The 19797-nt window shown below is 32.6% G+C and overlaps 2 protein-coding genes across 9 annotated transcripts in view; one reads left to right on the top strand and one right to left on the bottom strand.

Annotated features, from left to right (window-relative positions):
• Window positions 1-19797, top strand: part of CEP85L (centrosomal protein 85L) — a 165916-nt gene that overhangs the window by 67003 nt on the left and 79116 nt on the right. For all 7 annotated transcript variants that reach the window (XM_077162757.1, XM_077162756.1, XM_077162755.1 and 4 more), the window contains one exon: window positions 1824-2611. In XM_077162757.1, the coding sequence (XP_077018872.1) occupies window positions 1824-2611 (788 nt within the window). The remainder of the gene's footprint in view (window positions 1-1823; window positions 2612-19797) is intronic.
• On the bottom strand, window positions 5570-16532 carry PLN (phospholamban). 2 transcript variants are annotated; one of them, XM_077162763.1, is made up of 2 exons: window positions 16400-16532; window positions 5570-8131 (listed from the first exon to the last, which is right to left on the bottom strand). In XM_077162763.1, the coding sequence occupies exon 2, from the start codon at window positions 8031-8033 to the stop codon at window positions 7875-7877; it is 159 nt and encodes a 52-aa protein (XP_077018878.1). In that variant the 5' UTR covers window positions 8034-8131; window positions 16400-16532; the 3' UTR covers window positions 5570-7874. The 2 variants fall into 2 exon arrangements, with proteins under 2 accessions (XP_077018878.1, XP_077018879.1); XM_077162764.1 differs by having other exon boundaries at window positions 5570-8054; window positions 16400-16527.

Below are 19797 nucleotides of genomic sequence, written 5' to 3'. Positions count from 1 at the left end.
ATTTTCAGTAATAATAAAATTCTTGTTGAATGATTGGCTCATTGAGCTGATACAAAATATATTTAAGGTTATTCGGTGGCTTATAGCATTTTGGGGAGGCTAGAAAACCAGGCTTAATGTTAGGTTTCCAGTTATATATGTCTGAAAACACCTCTGAGAATGCTCACGCTTTTGCCCCATTGAGCACTAGAGAAAACCATCAGTGCTAACCCACTGATGCCATTTCTGTGGGGACAACTTGTTTTTGCAGCCATTTGGAAACTGCCACTGCTTCTGCCATCATGGAAAGCTGATGCCTCTGTTGTTGCTTATACCAGCCAAAATGGTACCTCCATCCAGAACCCACTTTCTCTTATGCCTTGCTTCTAAACTAAAATGTTGTGCAGGTGCTTCCGTTTATCTGCATTGAAGTTACAGAGTATACTGGGAATTTGAGGGCTGAAATTTATTTTGTGATGTGGGTGGGATTCATAATGTATGAATTTTCCTGAATACAGAAATGTTCTTTAGAAGCTGAAGGGCAGCCTTGACTAGTGTAAGTGTGTACAATAATACTTTTCATACTCTTCCGTTGATAATGTATTTCTCTTTTCATTTCCAGGTGAGTAAATTCTGTACAATGATCAACTGAAATTCCATGTTTAAAATTAGCCTGCATGGTCTTTCTCTTCTGAATTTTCTTATGGCTTTATTTCTTTCTCCATTACTTTATTCCTTTAAAATAGTATTACAAGCACAAAGTAGTATTTAAATATATTCTTGTTTAAGAGTCAAACAATATGGAAAGCTGTAGAATAAAACATGAGTCACCTTTTTCTACTCACCTCCTGTGCCCCTCTAACCTTAAATTCTCCCCTTTCTAGATATCTCCCAAAATAGAATTATATTTGATTTTAACTTAGTACATTTGATGATAACTTACCACTTAATAGTAATTTCATTGAGTACAAAGGCCTTTATTTACCTTTCGATCTTCAAGAGAAGCCTACTTAAACTCTTCCTGCCTGTAGAATACTATTACGTGAGGGCCTGAATTAAGGCAGTAGCTATGCAGACAATTCAGAAGTAAGATCTACAACTTAGTGATTTAATTAATTTGCAAAGAAAGATAGGAATCAAAGTAGACTTGGGGAGTCCTAGCTTGGGAACTCTATCTTTGGTGATGGCATTCAGTGAGACTGAAAGGACCCACTCTATCATCGTGGTTCTGCTGCTGGAACCTTTTCTCATTATTTTCTGTCATTGCAAGAGTCCCTTTACTCATAGTTCTGATTGACTTAGTTTGCTGAGGTGCAGAAATATTCAAATGTGGCATAGTTATCCACAGTTCAGGAAAGCCATTGGAGAATGCCATTTCCTGATAAATTTTGTTTGAGGCTTCAATGCTGAATTTTGAGACCTCTTGGTAAGGAAGGAGATGCATTTTTTTTTTTTTTTTTTTTTAGCATGGGCAGGCACTGGGAATCGAACCCGGGTCCTCTGGCATGGCAGGTGAGCATTCTTGCCTGCTGAGCCACCGTGGCCCACCCGCATTTTTTTTTTAAGGCATGATCCTTAGTTTAGAGTGACCATAAAACTTTTCCTGTCATTTCTCATCTTTAAACAGATGGTAAATAGGCATATGCTTTTTGTATTCATATTTATAAAATAATATTTGAAAATATATTTTACTTATTTTCAATAATAATAATAAATGTCCCTCATTTTGAGAAAGTGCCTTTGAAAAACTGGGGAACCATACCCAGATTTCTATTTTAGCATTTTGCATTTGACCTCATTTTTTTTTTTTTTATAACTAATTTGGTAATCTTTTCTCTTTCCAGATCATTCAACTTCAAGTGGCACATTATCATTTAAGCCTAGTCGATCGTTGATTACGCTTCCTACTGCCCATGTGATGCCATCTAACTCCAGCTCTTCAGTTTCCAAACATAGGGTATCATTGATATCAGATGGTTCAAAATGGAGTACAAGCCTTGTGCAAACAATGGGAAACAGCAGTAGGGGAGAGCAAGACTCTTCACTAGACATGAAGGACTTCCGCCCCCTCCGGAAATGCTCATCTTTATCCAAACTCACTGCCCAGGATATCTACAGCCAGGGTGGCATTGTACATACGGAAGAGTCTAGGAATGGTTTGGATAAGACAGGGAGGGGAAAGGCTTTAACTTCACAACTAAGGACAATTGGGTCTAGCTGCTTACACGATAGTGTGGAGATGCTTAAGTTAGAAGACAAGGAAATAAATAAAAAACGATCTTCAACTCTGGAATGCAAATATAAATTCGAGAGCTGTAGCAAAGAGGACTTTAGAGCCTCTCCTTCTACACTTAGGAGACAGGCCCTAGACATGACGTATAGTGCCTTACCTGAAAGCAAACCCATTGGGACAAACTCAGAGGCTTTTGAACCTCCAAAATATTTAATGCTTGGTCAACAGGCAGTAAGTGGTATTCCCATTCAGCCTTCTGTGAGGACTCAGATGTGGCTTACAGAGCAGTTGCGAACAAATCCTTTGGATTGTAGAACTACCGAGGACTCTTACAGTTTTAGTCCTTGGCAACACCAACAAATTGAAGAGTTTCGACAAGAAGGTGAAACACCAGTGCAGGTAAGACTCAAAATCTAGTGTTTGCTTCCCTCCAGTGGATGTTGTGAGTATAACACTTGGAGTAGGCACATCTTACTGTCTGCAGTCATGATTGATTTGCTTTTCCTTTCCCCTTCAGCTTACTAAACCTGCTATTTTTCAGTGTTATAAACTTGAAAAGGAATGTTTAAACAAAACTTATGAAGTATTTGAGACTGATTGACATGAAATACTTAAAATCTTGGACCTAATTTGGTCTCAATTTTCCTTCTCATTTGTTAAATAAGCATAAAAACATACAAAACAAAGCATATTAAATTAAAAAAAACAACTTAAAACAGAAATCAAAGAAGCTGACATAGTATGATAGAAAGAACATTAACTTGGGTCTTGGATTTTATTTCTGGTTCTATCGGATTCAGGACCTGGGTGATTTTGAACTAGTTTAATTTCTCTGGTCCTTAGCTTCTTCATCTGTAAAATGAGGAGGAGGAACTAAAGTCATTTTTGAAGTTTTTATAATGGTTGATACATATTTTAGATTTATGAAACAGATGTCTTATTTTAGTTTTTTTGTTCATTTTTTAAACAATTTTAAATTGTGAAAAATAGCATATGTACAAAAAAACCAATAAATTTTCTAGTACATTTTAACAAGTAGTTATAGAACAGATTTAAAAGTTTGATATGGGTAACTTCCATAATTTTTCGTTTTTTTCTTCTAGCTGCTCCAAGACACTGGAGACCAAAAGAATATCAATATAATGATTCAGCAGTCATATTCATCACCTTTGATCTTTTTTCCCACTCTTTAGGGCTATTTGAGCTATGCCCATTTTAATGTTTTCATGTTGGAAGGGGCTTTCGATGATGTGGGTGGAGGATGAAACTAGTTGATATTCTGGAAAGGCTGGCCCCTCTGCATTTCAGGATTTATCTGGTCCAAGAACCCATCTGGAGGCTGTAGGTATTGGAGAGTTACCCTAGAACATGGAACCTTTGTAGAATCTTATATAATGTCCTAGGTATTTCTTAGGATTGGAAGGAATGGTTTGGTTGGGATTTTGTGAATTAGGATAGGTAACAATGTCTGAAGCTTGTGTCAGAGTCACCTCCAGAGTAGCCTCTTGACTCCAGTTGAACTCTCTTAGCCACTGATACCTTATTTTTTAAGATGCTTTATTTTAAAAAAAATTAAAGAGGGGGGTCAAGATTAATCAGTTGAGGAAGAATACATTATATAATAATGTATATATAGATATATATATATATTGTATAGTCTCTTATCAGTGTGGGGACTAACATGTTAAGATGTAAATATGTTGACCTGGAAATGTTTCCATTCCAAGCTAATTTCCTACAGCTCTTTTTTTTTAACGGGTGGGGGGTGGGGAGGGCGGCAGTTATCTGTGGAATTTTTCTGAATGAATTAATTCTATCACAAATTGCAGAATTTCCTTAGAGTAAAAATCTAAAGTTACTGTTTGTTCCTGATAATAAAAAAGTAATGATCAATATGTAGAAGGAATATATTTTATGAAAGAAGGTCACTTATTTAGTTAAGAATCTCAATAATCTGACCCAGAACAAATATGCATAATGTTCTACATTCATAGGAGAAATCTTAACACATTCCATGTACCTTCTTTACTGTTATTTTGGGTACAGTTCTTAAAATCTTGATTATGAATATTTAAGCCAAAATATCATTTTGATATCTGAATTGTAAATCAGAGATGAGCAATTTAACTAGACTTTTGTGTGATTCATCATTAAAGTGATTGAAAAACTGGAAACATAATTTAAAAAATAGTGTTATATTTTAATTCTCAAATGCTTATGATTGTAGGAGAGTAGGGATCAGGCAGTTATTTCTCCAACTGGTACATAGAGTTGGAGCTGTCCAGAGTGACTGAGTATTCTTCCCCAACCTGAAGTAGGTGTCTTAGAAAGGTAACCAAGGAAACTGGGCAAATGTGAAGGAATAAGTACTAATTGACTCCTTTCATTCTGCTTGGGGGAACCTCTGTTGTACAGAACGTTTTCCCAACCTTGAAGCAATGTAGGTAGTAGACTAGGAAGGTTGGAGGTATATTTTGGAGTAAAACTTAGATTTTAAAATCTTCTTCCCAGGGCACAATAGAGGAAGGATACTACTAAGGGACAAAATTTGCATGTATTGCCTTGGAAAGATATGTTTCTTGATTAGACTTGTTTGGGACGGTCTTCTTATAGTGCTCTCAGTTTTGAAGTAGAAGAATGAAACCAGTTAAAGAAAACTAGACATCTGAGTTGTAATCTTTAAAATGACTGCCTCTTTTCTAATTCCTTTCTTAGGCTACTTCAGAAAAAAAAATTCTTAAGTACCTTCTCCCTGGAGTCTGCATGTACTATCTTTATTTTAAATGTTCCTAACATTGTTATTTTCTAAAAGTCTTTTTGAAACATTGACTTCCTTTTAGGCTAATTTGTGCATAAAGGGAAAAGCTTAAATTCTTGCCTTGAAAAGCACCTCCTTTACAATTAAGAAAGGATTTGTTTTTAATATTTTTGCTGTTTGAGGTAATCTTCTAATTGCATTGAAAGATGTGACCACTATGACACTGAATAGATAGGATATGACATTATGACACATTCAATAAGTGGCTAAAAAGCATGTAATTTGTTTTTGTATACATGTTTTAATAAATAAAATTATAGGAAAGTGTTTGACTTTTTTCTCCTTTATAGCTTTCTGTTAGTTTTTCTATATTGGCATGTAATTTCTAAACATTTTAAAGTGTGCTGTTACTTAGCAAAAGAGCAGATCTGTTTTGAAAATTTATCATTTTCCCTCTTTACCAGAAGACTGACTCAAAAATAATCAAGGATAAATAATCTTTGATTAGTAGCAAATTCATTATTTTATGTCGGTCTGCCCTCTTGTAACTATATTAGGAAATCTTGGTTGAATTTAATTTTGGAAAAGTCACCAAAAACTACCAGCAAAATCAAAACTATTTATAATTAGGTTGTTATAATACACGACCTTAATAACAGTTTTAATGCATTATAGAACAATTTCATTGTGTTCACGAGCATTCATTTTATGTAGGTGATTTTGATTATTTGCATTAAACAATATGCATTTATAATCAACTGAAATATAGAAGGCAACATTAAGCATTTAAATATCAATTCTTTTTTAAACACTCTGTAAGACTGGAATTCATACTACAATAGAAAATATTTGAGGATTTTCTATTTACAATTTTTAAATACACTTTTCTTAATATATTTTACTCTACACATGATAAAAAGGTAAGTCCCATTAAAAATTTTTTTTTGTTCTATATTTAATGCATTCTGTAATCCTCACAGTTATAAGATTTCAATTTCTATCAAAGGTAGGATAAATTCTTTATTTCACTTTTCAGTTCCTGAGTTTTAATTTCAGTTCCTCAGTTTAACAGAAGGAAAATAACCCATAACTTCACAGTTAATGTTATGAAGTTGATATTGTAATGAACAATGTAATGAAAGGAAAATTTAAGGTTTTCCTCTTAAACTTAAGTTCAGTTAATTATAGAACTTAGTTATTTTTTACTTTTTGTGTGGGTAATTACTAAACCAGTGAGGTTGAGTATATGATCTGTTATTTGTAAACTTTCTAGTTACTGTTAGGAATCTCCAACCAATAGAGCCTTTTCTCAAGAAATCCTCCTGTAGTATGAGACCCCATTTCCCTATGTTCCTTAGATGGTATTGACTAAATCCATTCCTTTCCCCATTGCTTAGCACATCTTATGGTCTCAAGAATTTAAAAAGTCTTCTTCACTACCAAGATCAATATTGACATTTCTATTCTTTTAGTAACCATATTTTGGTTAATTATACATTCTTTGCTCCTTTAATAATTGCTATATCATGTCTTGAACTGAAGTTAAAGACTTGGATTATGCAGTATAGGTGTAAAATTTTAGACTTAACTATCAGATTATTCAATTTTAGTAAATATGTTTTCCAACCCAATTTTTCCTTAATGGTGTCTTGTTTTATGAGTTGTTTAAAGATGTTTTAAAATTATCAGAGGGGAAATTGAAAAATATTCAACCAAAAAAAAAATTGTAGATTTTGGGTCTGTAATTTAGCTCAGTAGAATAGACTGCAAAACAGTAGGTGTTTACCATCTGATTAATAGATTAAGTGAAATAGCTATATCCTATCATAAGCAATATGTGGGATGAAAATTCATTTCACAATATAATGAAAGAATTATTGAATTTTTGGAGAGAGAATTCAAATTTTTTATTTTTTTAATGCTTGAGATTTTTCTGTTTGGAATCTTTTATTCTTTTCTCTGCTACATTAAGTTTGAGATTGGACTAGAAGACAATCTATAAAATTATTCCAAATTCTAAGATTTCATTATTTCAAAAATAATAGTGTGGCAAGGTATATATTCTAGCTTAGATAATCAACTACAGTGACTTAAATTAAGCTGAACTGTTAACATATTAGTAATTACTGCTAACCACAGTCAGATGTTAAAATTAACCACCAATTCTTATCTATTGATCATAATGTCCTAGAGTGAACAGGTGTATAATTTATCTGCCTGCGTCGAAGTCTGTAATTCTTTGAAAGAAATTAGTTAATAACAATGTTATTTTTGTAAGAATATGGCCTTACTTTATCCTACTTGAGTCTCATAAACTTTTAAAAATGTTAATAGTGGTATATAAAAGAATAAAATTTCTCTTGTAGAATGGAGATTCTGATAAAGAGTTACTACAAAGACTTATCTATAATAATAGTAAAGATAACATGTGAGGAGTTAGTGGGCCATTTTCAATAGTGGTACTTCATTTGAATTGTTTTTTTGATGCTTAAGTATCGAAGAAGCTTTTACAGTACAATATAAATTATATATGCCACAAACAGTGAAGCTGATGGTATATGAAGTGGACTTGTTAGCAGTGCAGTTTCAAAACTAAACCCCTACTCCATCCTCAGGAAAAAGTTATTATAGAAAAGAAATATGCAGTTATATTGTGCATGCTTATATTATAGTCATTTTTAAGTTAAATTTTGAAAATGAAGCACTTTCATGTTTACACAGGATCCAGCAGGTGAATAAATTTGCTAATAATTTGTTTTCTTCTGAATCTTGACCTTTTCACAAAGAAATTCTTCTGCTCGGGAAGTGGTCTGTTATGCAGTATTATTTTTTCCCTCTTCGTGGGATGATTGATTTTTTTAAGCTGATGTGTTAAGTTGTAGAATTGGAGGTTGCAGCAGAATTTCAGAGAAGCATTACGATGATGCAAATCAGCAAGAGGCATATCAAGATGAGGCAGAAATTGATAAATAGGTTCTGGAGATTTTGACGTGCTTGTTGAGGCATTTCAATGTTTGAAGCTCTTCTTATAGCAGAGCGAGTGAGATACTGGACTTTCTCCATGGCACCAGGAAGACTGAAAGTCTGAAATTTTAAACAGTCAAGAGAAGGAAAGAAAAGCTGGCAGTCAAATGTGAGATCACTATCTTCTTTTAGATAGCCTGGAATGTAAAAACAGTAAACAGATTAAGATCATATGCATAATCTTGTCTCTGAAAGGTAAAACACAATTGTGTTAATCTTCTTCAAAATTATTTGTATTTATAACATCCATTTTTTTCTATAATCTGTGAGCACGTGCATGTGAGTGTCTCTGTTTGTCTTTTTGCAGAGGTTAGGGGTGTGGCATGACTCTCATTTATCTGGTGTTTGGGTTGTCAGGCTTTGCTCCCTTCCCCCAAATTGATTAGAAGTGCATTTTGGCTGAGGGTGCATCTTGTATTGGGCTGTTTCCTTGAGGAGAAGTTCTTATACTTTTGTCAAGACTGTTTCTTTGTAAGCATAATTGGTGTGAAAATTTAGTTTATTAGTAACTTCAGAACACATCTCACAAAAGGAATGCATGCAATGAATTATTCTCTGGGATACTGATTTTGGACCAAAATAGTTAAATGGGAAATGTTTTACCAGAAATATAGATCCAAATTGTTTGTGGTTCCTTTTATGATTTTATAGCTTTGTAGAACATGTTATTTTAAATTACATTCTAACACAACTTGATATTAAGTACTGAAGACTCTCAAGATCAGAAGGCACAGTAATAAAATGTATCATCTCATTATCTACCATAAACAGTTCCCACTTATGAATGACCTGTTCATGAGAACAGTGGCTTCCATCGTGATTTCTTTCAGAACTACCACAAGCTGTTGCTGCCTGTGGGACCTAAGCCTTGTTAAATAATAGACAAAACAAAACAGAAGCTTTATAAAAAGTAACATTATTATAGAATAATTAGATATAGATTTAACATTGTCTGTTAATTAAATGTTCAGAAATTAGAGCTGTTAACATTTGGCAATACCTCATTGTTAATCAAGATATTACTATCTCATCCCAGATGCCAGACACTCTTTCAGTTTCTTCCTAGGGTCTGTACCTCCCATTAAAGCCCACCTCAATCTGCCAGACCCTGTTCCTGAGAAGGTGAGAAGAATGTCAAAGAGCGCTGAGGGAAATACTGACAGAAGTGGAAAGGGGACATATATATCAGGGACAACCAGTTAGAATTTGGCATTTAGTTTTAAAAAGAAACCGTATGGTATATAGTGGTTAGATTTTGTAGCATTAGTACTTCAACTTGGAATTATATAATATACTGGGTTTATTTGACTTGAGACTCTGGCCTCCTTCATAGTATTGATCTGTAGAATGGATTTCCAGATGGCCAGTTTATAGCAAACTTAAGTCTCTTAAACAGTTGGTAACAACTTGAATTTCTCTAACAGGCTGTTATTTATTTCTAACACTCCTTAGAAAATGATAGTTTAAACTTGGTGTATATCTCTAATTTAATTACTTTTGCTTGAATTATTCAGATAAAACACTACAGAAATAAAGAGTTTTTTTCTTTGTTCTTTAGGAGAATGCATCCTTTAATTTTCTTTTGCTTATATTTGCTTAATCAAGGATCTAGAGAATTTGTACTGTTGGGAAAATGTGGGGAGATTGCCTTTATTCCTTTATTTGTTTGACTGTAGATTTATATGAGGACATATAACAAAACACAGCTAAGGAAAGAATAATTAGCATTGGTAATTCCTGTTTGAACTTACATTTTTGTGAAGTTTCAGTATTTAAATTGTCTAAAAATATCTGAATTAAAAGACAAGATGATATATATATACACACACATGGGAAAAAGCTGAAAGCTGTCCAAAAGTTCATCATGAAGCATATAATAGGAGTCATTCCCTGCCCTGACACTGATGAGTGGTACTTCAGTCACATGAGACATGTCACCTTTCCATAAATACTCTGTTCCCTTTTATGATTCTGTCCTTTGCACATGTTGTTCTGGATGTGCCTGAAATCCCCACCCCGCCCCCCCACCCCCATCTCTGATTCTCTGCCAAGCAAACTCCCACTCATCCTTAAGGCCTAATTTAAGTATCATTCCCTTAATGAAACCATCCATTAATCATTAAGGCAGGATTGGTTATTCCTTCAAAGTTTCCAGTAAGGCTTTGATGTTATCTGTATCAGTATACCTATCAGGTTGTACTGTAATATCAGTTTACTTGTCTGTACCACCAACTTGACTTCAAGTTCAGACTGAATGTGAGCCCACATGTATTCATTTTGTATCTTGGTACTTAGTGCATAATTGGTACCATTTAAATAAATACGTCAATGAAGCTGAATAAGGGATATTTATAGTTACTTAAAATTTTTGGAAATTTGTTGATGATCAAAGAATACTGTCATTGAAAGATTAACCAGTTAGAATAGCAGAATTTAAAGTTGAACAGACAATCTCAAGTAGTCATCTCAAGTCTTTTCCTATCACAGATGGGGAAAATGAGGCTTAGAGGACTTATCAAAGATTATGGTCTCCTGACTAACACAGCATTAACCTGAGCTATATTTAGCTGGCTGTGTACAAATGAATATTTGGTATTTATGAGATATAAAGATGTTATGCCCTGAAGAGATGATCTCTCTTTCTCTACTGTTGGAAGTATAATTAATGTACTTTAAAGACTGATCTCATAACACTTCAACTGTTATTGAAAAATCAGAGTTTGTTCTGGAAGCAAATTGGTGTGAAGAATTACCACAAGTAGTATCCCATTTCTTGTCAAACTCAGAAATATGTCATAATTCTAAAGTGATTTGTGGTATTTTTTTTGGTAATTTTATGCCCAAACTGAAAAAAATAAATGTTTTACATACTAGAATTGTTAGCTATGTGCTTTCAACTTATAGGGTCCCATTTCTTTTACTGTGGTATAATCTGAAATGTGTTGAGGCCTAATTCTGCTGAACTTCTTAAGTTTGTATGGTGTTAATTAAACCAGATTTCATCCATAGAGATGGAACTTCCTGACACATGTTAAGAATTGAAAAGCTGTGTGTGGGAGCAGTACAGCCTATTTTTGAAGTTCTTTGTGACCTTCACTATTTCATAATTTATAGCATGGCTGTCAGGTGTTTACCATTCTTTTCTCTGTACTGGCAGAGTTCTCAACTCATAGTTTAGAAGGACTGCAGTTTTTTTTTCCCTCCCTTTTTAGATCCAAGGTTGTTAATAGAGTAATATTTGATGAAGAGCTTGGAAAAATAAAGTTAATAATTTTATCTGACATTTGCAGAGTATTTTTTTAGTATAATCAGAAGAAAAAGTTTGTGTTAGGATGTTCTGACCTTGCATCTGGAATAAACAACTATGGAGATTGAAATTAGCCTTTAAAAAAAATTAAATATGACAATATATGTAAATTAGATGATTTGGCACAAGCGGTGTAAGGACACTATAAAAATTAGTTATCTTTCAGGCCCAAGAATCAGCATATAGAGATATTAAAGATGTTTGATAGGAGTTTGATTGTAGAAATGCCAGATGCTTTTCTCTTGAGTTGCAATTAAGGGGCAGGAAAGTACCTTATAGAGTAGTGTCTTATATTTCTGTGGGATTCATGATAACCCTAATTTTGGGAGAGATAGGAAGAATATAGTTAACTCTTTATATATTAATTTTTGTAGAATTTATAAAGACTTTGAATGTCAATTTTTCCTCTCGATCAAAAAAGGGTGGAATTAGGAAGTTTAAAAAATCCTCACGTTCAGGATAGTATTCTGTCCTTTAGAAATGGAGGTAGGAAAAAGACAAACCACAGGAAACCCTAACCCTTCAACAAGTATATTAGGCAACATTTTGGTTAGAAGTCACTATATCACATTCTTTCGAAGTCCTCACTTTACAGTGAATCTTATTCAGTATAAAATAAGATACATTTTTTTGTGTGTGAAAGGACTTCAGTAGACTTAGGAAAACTTTGTGGTCTGCTCTGTGATTTGCTAGACAATTGATACTCTGACGATGTTACATTATGCTGAGCAGTAACCCTCACTTATTATTTAAGCATTTTAGTGCTTTGCCAAACTTTCCAAGCTTCAGTTTTTGCAAGTACGCTTTTGATGAAATTTAGAAATGCCTGAGATTCTTTATATTTATTTCTTTTTTTCCTACTGAACCTCTTAGTAATTAAAAAATATTTTGCTAGTCAATTCAAGTAATATGAATCCTAGATTGCAGTGAAACACATACATTTTAGGTTGGCTTATTTGCCACTGTTTAATTGGTTCAGAAGTCTGGAATTCTCAGTAGATTGAATAAACGATAGTCATTTGTTTTAGAATTATTTTGGGTTTTTAGTTTTTTCCTACTATTCTCTGTCATTTCCAGAAATAGCCAGAAATGATTGTGTATGTATCTTTATTTTTTGACTTTTTATTTTGAAATAATTTCAAATTTAGAGGAAAATTGCAAAATTAATACAAAAATAATAGAGAATTCGAATATACCCCCTATCCATTTACCCATATTTACCAACTTTTAACATTTTTCCACATTTGTCTTCCCCACTCTCCCTCCCACCCCCTTTTCTCTCATCTCTCTGTCTGTCTATATATTTGAGAGCATACATCATGTTCCTTAATCAGTAAATATTTCCATGTGTATTTTCTAAGAACAAGGACACTTACTTATGTAATAATCACATTAAGTACTTATCAAAATTGTAATAACATATATACAACATAAAGTTTCCCATCTCAGTCACACCCGAGTGTGTGATTTGGTAGCATTAATCCCAGTCACAGTGCTGTGCTGCCATCATCGCCATCCATTACTGAAACTTTTCTATCGTCCCAATCAGAGACCCTGCACTCTTAGATATGCATCCCTTTAACTTTTTGAACTAAATCAGGGTAGTTCATCATTAAATTTTTCATCAATATATTGTTACCCAAAAGTTTATTTTGATAGAATCACTTTGTTTTTGAGACTGACTGATACTAAACTTGGAAGTTCTATTTGAAGTTATTGTGTGGCAGCATCATCCCAGTGTTGGTCCAGACTGGCTATTTCAAAAGAATCTTGAAACTTCAGTCTGGTTATTAAAAGAATTGTGTAAACATAAAAATGGATATATTCTCACTCCTAAATTGATCCCATAATGAAATGTTTCCTTTTGCCGTAAATCTCTGCCTTGAAGAAAATTCATTATATAACACAATGAAATTTTCACTCAGATTGGTACTTTGCTTTTGCTATTTTGTCCTGTAGACTTGACTTCATTATCTGTTTATTTTGTTAAATACTGAAATGATTTAAAAATTAATTTATTTGCAATTAAATATCCTTTTTAACACTTTAGGAGTTAAAATGTCAGTTGAACAGACCTACTAATGTGAGTGAATTGTCAAGTTTTGTTTTTGTTTTTTGTTCTGAAAGTCCTGAAGGTGGAATATATTGTAAAAAGCACTAGAGGTCCTCAGCTGACTACAAGTATACTACTATTCCAAGTAAACTGGGGTAGAAGTGTATACTTGGTCTTCATTTTCATTTATTTATTTGGTGACATATGCTTAAGAGTTAGGTAGGGTGAGAACATTAATGCGCTATTTCTGGAAATGACTAAAGAAATTACATCTTATTTGATTTAGGTCACTGTAATTTAGAGGGATTATTTCCTTGATTTTCAGCCATTAGATTTACTTCCTTGCCAATCTGATCAGCACTGTATTAATTGTTAATGGTTTAGATTAAAGTTATTTTCATAGCATGATTAACAAGGTGAGATTTCTCTTTTCAAGCACCTGAAAACAAATAGGATTGGATATTTAGATGATAGAATGAAGGGGCAGAAAAGGGTTTGAGGAAAGCCAAAAATATAATATGAAACTAAAGAAAACTACCACAAGTGTGGATTTTCTGAGAAGTTTTGAGGATGCTTTAATCTGAATTTCAAGTATCAGAGCTAAATGGATCAAAGCCACGAGTATATGAAATAAATAAAATAAAATAAAAGGAAAATTTATTTGGATTGATTGTGATGTGTGTTTTTGGTTTTTAAAGTCTGTAATCATTTTGAATTTTGCCTTTCAGCATATATTGTTTAATAACTAAGGAAATTTATGACTTTTATTCCTGTCTTTAAAAATGATCAGGAAAGTATTACTAGGCTAAACGTAATGGCTGATGAATAAATCCACTTGAAATGGAATGGTTTCAAATTAAAATAGAAATCTCTATCCTCGTGTTTGCCAATATCATGATTTATTTATTTATTTAATGATTTATTTTTAAGCCATGTTGATCAGAGTGTAAGATGAGTCTATGGTTTAGAGTTGTAAAACCTAGGCTCCCATTAAGGATCCACCATTTCCTAGCTCGGTGAGCTTGGACATTTCATATTTTGGCATTTGTTTCCTAAAGTATAAAATGGAGGTGTAATATCAAACATATGATGAGATAAGAAGCTCAGATGAAATATTTGTTCAGTAGTGCATGTAGAACATCTCACTGTTCTGTAATTGCTAAGAGATACCCTATATAATGCAGAGAGGTAATCTAACCTTTATATTTAGACATTTAAGTTTTTATTCTTTTATTGAACTATTTTATTTATACAAATATTCTACCACCAGTTAAATTTAGATTAATTTTAAATAAGAAGCTATTGATATATATATATAAATGTCTAACCAAATATAATTGTTTTTAGAATATCATTTTCTTTTGTCCCCTAAATATTGTTAAAATAGTTTTGATATTTCAGTTTTAGGAAATCATAGTGTCATCACTCCTCTTAGTAAAGCAAATACTCTACCCTTTTCACCAGTTTTTAAAACTTAATTTTTCATAATTTAAGTATCTTTCACATTTCTTCCATTTTATTTCACCTAACACTCTTTATAAATAAAGGCTTTCATAGTAGAATTTCTGCCCTTTCTAGATACTGTGTGCTTTTTGGGGGCATTGTGTATTGTGGTAAAATTCTGGTACAATAAAAGAATCCACGATACCCCAGTTGAAATGGGAGCTATAATTTGATAAATATTTGAGTAAAAATGCATAAACATGCACATAACACATACACTAAGTGAATTTTGTGTAGTATTAAAGGGAAACCATTTTAAGAATATGGAGATATTAGACGCAGTTGGGGTGTGTCCATGGTAAATAAAAATTAGAAATATTTGTACATGTCTTATAGAAAGCTACTTATGGAATTACAGAGTTCTTATCTGTATTGAGCAGAAAATTAATACTTACAGAGTTTTACAGGTAAATTTTATTTTAGCATTTATATGAAAAATATAAATAATGAAATGAAATCTATGTATTATCTTTATGCCCTGACTGATAGAGATTTAAGAATGAATAAACATTTCACATATGTATTAAATTGAGGATTGTAACATAGAGTACAATGGAATCAAATAGAAGTCATAAAATTTATTGCAGCCTCTCAATTCCTGGGCAATATTTTTCTTTCTTTTTTCCTTCTAAATGCAGGAAGGAAAAGAGCTTCGGAGGATAATAATCTGACAAAAGTATGTCCATTAATAGGTAGATTAAAGGTTCATTTACCAAATTTATTCCAATGAAATATTTAGGAACATTTGTGCTGCCAACATAACTGCACTTTATTTTTAAAATATTACATCATTTTCTGTAATTTTAGAAGGATTTCTGTTTTAGGCAATATGTTTTAAAATTTCTAAACTTGTTCTTTATGCCATAATATGGTATTTAACAGTTTATTAACACAATTTATTAAAAGTGCGCATTTTTTAAATGTTAATTTTATTAAAGCTGACTGGAATTCATAAGTTGACTGGAAAAAGTTAATTTTATTAAAGTTGACTGGAAAAAGTCTTCAAGAGAATTTTAAAAGTAGCTTGTATGCTCTTGTATACTCTTAAACTCCATTTTATTCCTATTTACTGTGAGGAGTCACAGTAATAATATAGGCATAGATTTGCCAGTTGTGTGCACGTTGTGCAGCCATATGGCTGGCTATTCATGGTGGTCTAGATTCAGATTGTCCTGACCTGCCTGAATTTTCAGCAGAGTAACAAATAAAATAAAGCCATTGCTTTTACATGGTGGAATTAAACCGTCATTACCACCAAATATAGTAACATAATTGGAAGGATTTTAAGTTGGCAGAAATTCACATCTGGAAAGCAAAATAAAAGTGAAAGTTAACTTAAACTGAGAAACCAATAACCAAGATCAAAGATGAATGTGACTCATTTCAAAATTAATTCTTTTATTAGAAATTAAACTTGTCATATAAAATATTTTATTGTCTAACTTTGAGCTGAAATTTACAAAATGTGATAAATTCTTTCTTAAAAACTTAGTAAGTTTAAATTATAGAAAGTAAAAATTACCAAAATGAGTAAAATCTTACCTTGGCTGCTGTGATTTTCACAATAATAGTGTATTGTGAGTTCTATGAAGTCTTATAGGCATTTAGCTGGGAAATTTTCTGACTCTGTTACCAGGTTTATGGGAACAATTGAAGTAGGTGGAGGAGAAAAAGTATTGTAGGAAGGACTTATGATGTCACTCAGGGATTCTGAAGTTGTGATTGGTTAGCCATAGTTTTATCGTAACCAGACTCTTTAGAACACATATCTTTAGGTAGGTGTGTGGTGTGGAAAGGTCATTCACACTTTGTGCTTCATTTTTTGTTTTTAATTTTTAAAAAGGTATCTGGCAAATAAAAAAAAAGTAGTCTGGGATGGTGTTCTGAAAGCTCTCTTTAAAGATTTTCCATCTACAGGCTTAGAGATAATTGTATACTATACAATGTCTAACGTTGATAAAATTGAAGAGCTAAAATAGTCATAGCAATAGGAATTTTAAGAGAGTGACAATAATAATACGAGCTTGAGCCAAACAACTTTCAGTGAGTTGTTACTTATGCTCTTGCTTTAATACTGCTATTTTATAATGTTAGCTTCTGGCATAATAGCAATTAAACATTTTCATAGAATCAAATTTTACACCTTTTCCTGTCTTATCTTTTTCTTGTTCCTCATACCTTTGTGTGTATCAGGAACAGTGTCTATGAGAAAACCAGGCTAATAACTGGGTAGTATTTCTAAAATGATGTCCTTCATTTAATGTAGCAGTTGTTTTCCTGAAAATATTATATAAATGAAATTTCAGTAAATGGAATGATATTTTGAACTTTTTAGAAGAGTCTGTCTAAGAACTGGGAAAGGAATCTTTTTGAAAAGTCAGCCTCATTCTCCTATTTTATTTTATCTTTTTTTAATCTAATTTTTAGTTTTGCATATTGGATTTACTTAAATCACCAGACACACAATTTCTAGTTCTTAAGTCTCTTTTGTAAGTTTGGAGGAGCTATTTGTTATGAAATTAGCATTTAGAAGAAGAAAATCAGTATTTAATTTTTACAGGGCATTTCAAACGTCCTTTGAAGAAATAGTTTGAGCTGGGGATTTCTCTTTTGATTTTGTTTTCATTATGTTTGTTTATATACTGTTGGGTTTGTCACGTAAGTCATAAATATAAGACCTAGGAAGAAAACATTTTCAGTTTTAATTTTTTTTTAGCTTGAGTGTAACTCAGCCTGCCTCACTTTCTTATGGGTAACTAAAATGTGTAGCAGCAGCTGCTTATGACTCCTTAAATGGAGATTGTCTTGGCTTCTTCCAAAGAAAGATAAAATCCATCTCCTGAGCAACTCTCTTTTTAAACAAGCAGCTAAAACTAACTGAAAAATAGTGTTTCAACTTAAAAGTCAACACAAAATTAAAGAAATTGCATGAATAATGTTTGACACTGCTAAGCACTCTACAAGCAATTTTTCTTTCAATCTATACATAATAGTAAGGCTTTCTTATTTATTATTATCAATGGCCAGTGATGATTGGTAATATGAAATCTAGAAACCTAAAGTGGTTTATAGTAGTTTGTCAAAGATGACAGCTGCAAAAAGATAGACCAAGCACTCAAATCTAGATCTGTTTAGTAAAAATTCCCTGATGGATTGGCATTTTGTGGGGAAAGAAACATCCTTATTTGGATTATAACATTCACAGAGTAGCATATAGCCTACTAGGAAATTTATAAGATAGAGATAGGGTGAATTAGTGTAACTTGTTATTTTTAGAAGGGCTGCTTTAAGTTTGTCTGGCCGTTTACACAATCATTTGAAAATGAAGCTTAGGGAATAGATTATTGTAGTTTGATCACCTCTAGTTCTAGAAAAGTAAAATAGTAATACTTAATTGGATAAACTAAAAAATTGCTGTAAACTAAATAAAATATGCCCTATATAGCTCACGTTTGCTAATTAAAAGCATATACAAGTACATACACTTCACAAGGATATTAATTGTATGTGTCAAAGTTGGTAAATGGAAATAAAATTTTACTTTTCTGACTTGTAAAAGGATGGAGAACTTCTGATTACCCTTTTCCTTTGGCATAGCTTAAACAATTATTAAGTCCAAATGATGCTCTAGGTAGTGTTACATTTTAGTTTTAACCTGGTTGCCCAAACAAAAGTTATTTATTAGACTTGATGGGCTACAATATAATCAATAAAAGGTGCCTCAAAAATTCCCCAACTAGGGGCTGGAAATTTTTCCAGGGGTACTTTGTCAGAATTTTTATTTGGAGTTAGATTGTTTGAATCTATTTTTGGCCACATGACCTTATTCAGTAACTTCCCTTAGCTGCCTTATCTGTAGAATGGGATTGTTGTGAGGGTTTAATGATATTAAGTGGATATAATGACTTGTAGAAATCCTTTGAAGGATGGGTACTTAACCTGGAGTTCATGGGTAGAAGAGATCAAGGGTCCTTGAACATGGATCGGGAAAAATTGCGTCTTTGTTTTTTTACTGAGCTTTTGTTTTTTTACTGAGCTTTAAATAATATTTAACATTGCTTCAGTTTTGACTGCAGGTGAAAACCTCAGAAGCATTAGCAGTCCATGTGACTGTCACTATAGAAATCCCACATAATTTCACATGTGGTTGCAGGTGGTTTAAATACTGTTTATGTTCATAACGACTTTGAAATTATTATAATTAGACCTGCCTCTAGGCATTGTTATTTAATGTGTTAATACAGAAGCAACTATTACTACTTCACATATTTGTTTTTTAAAAATATTTCAATATACTTTGTTTCCTTTCTATTCCTTTTTTGTTTGTTTGTTTTCTTTTGGCATGGGCAGGCTCTGGGAATCAAACCTGGGTCTCTGGCATGGCAGGCAAGAATTCTGCCACCGAACGACTGTTGCACTGCCTTCTAATCCTATGTATTTTATAATTTTTAATGTTTTTATTTTAGAACAGTTCTACATTTATATAATTATTGCAAAGATAGTACAGTGTTCCTATTTACTTCACACCCAGTGTCTACAAATTAACATTTTTCATTAGTATGGTTATTTGTCTCATTATTTGTCACAGCTAATGAACAAATATTGACACACTATTAGTAACTGAAGTCCATACTTTATGCAGACTTCCTCAGTTTTCCCTTAATAACCTTTTGTGATCCAGGATTGCTATCCATGATACCATATTATATTTAGGAATGATGTCTTCCAAGGCTCCCTTGGTTGTGACAATTTCTCAGACTTTTCTTTGACCTTGACGGTTTCAAGGAATATAGATCAAGTATTTCTGTAGAATGTCCTCAAGATTTGTCTTATGTTTTTCTCCTGGTTAGACTGGAGTAATGTATTTTGGGCAGAAAGACCAGAGAGGTGAAGTATCATTTTCATCAGATCACATCAAGGGTATATACTGTCAACATGAA

Source organism: Tamandua tetradactyla, chromosome 5 (genome assembly GCF_023851605.1).
Source record: "Tamandua tetradactyla isolate mTamTet1 chromosome 5, mTamTet1.pri, whole genome shotgun sequence".
Taxonomy (NCBI): domain Eukaryota; kingdom Metazoa; phylum Chordata; class Mammalia; order Pilosa; family Myrmecophagidae; genus Tamandua; species Tamandua tetradactyla.
Note: the sequence above shows the minus strand (reverse complement) of the source record. Positions and strands in the feature narration are given on the sequence as shown.

What these genes read in the sequence shown, in the direction of transcription:
- PLN (XM_077162763.1), bottom strand. Translation starts at nt 8,033, where the DNA reads ATGGAGAAAGTCCAGTATCTCACTCGCTCTGCTATAAGAAGAGCTTCA.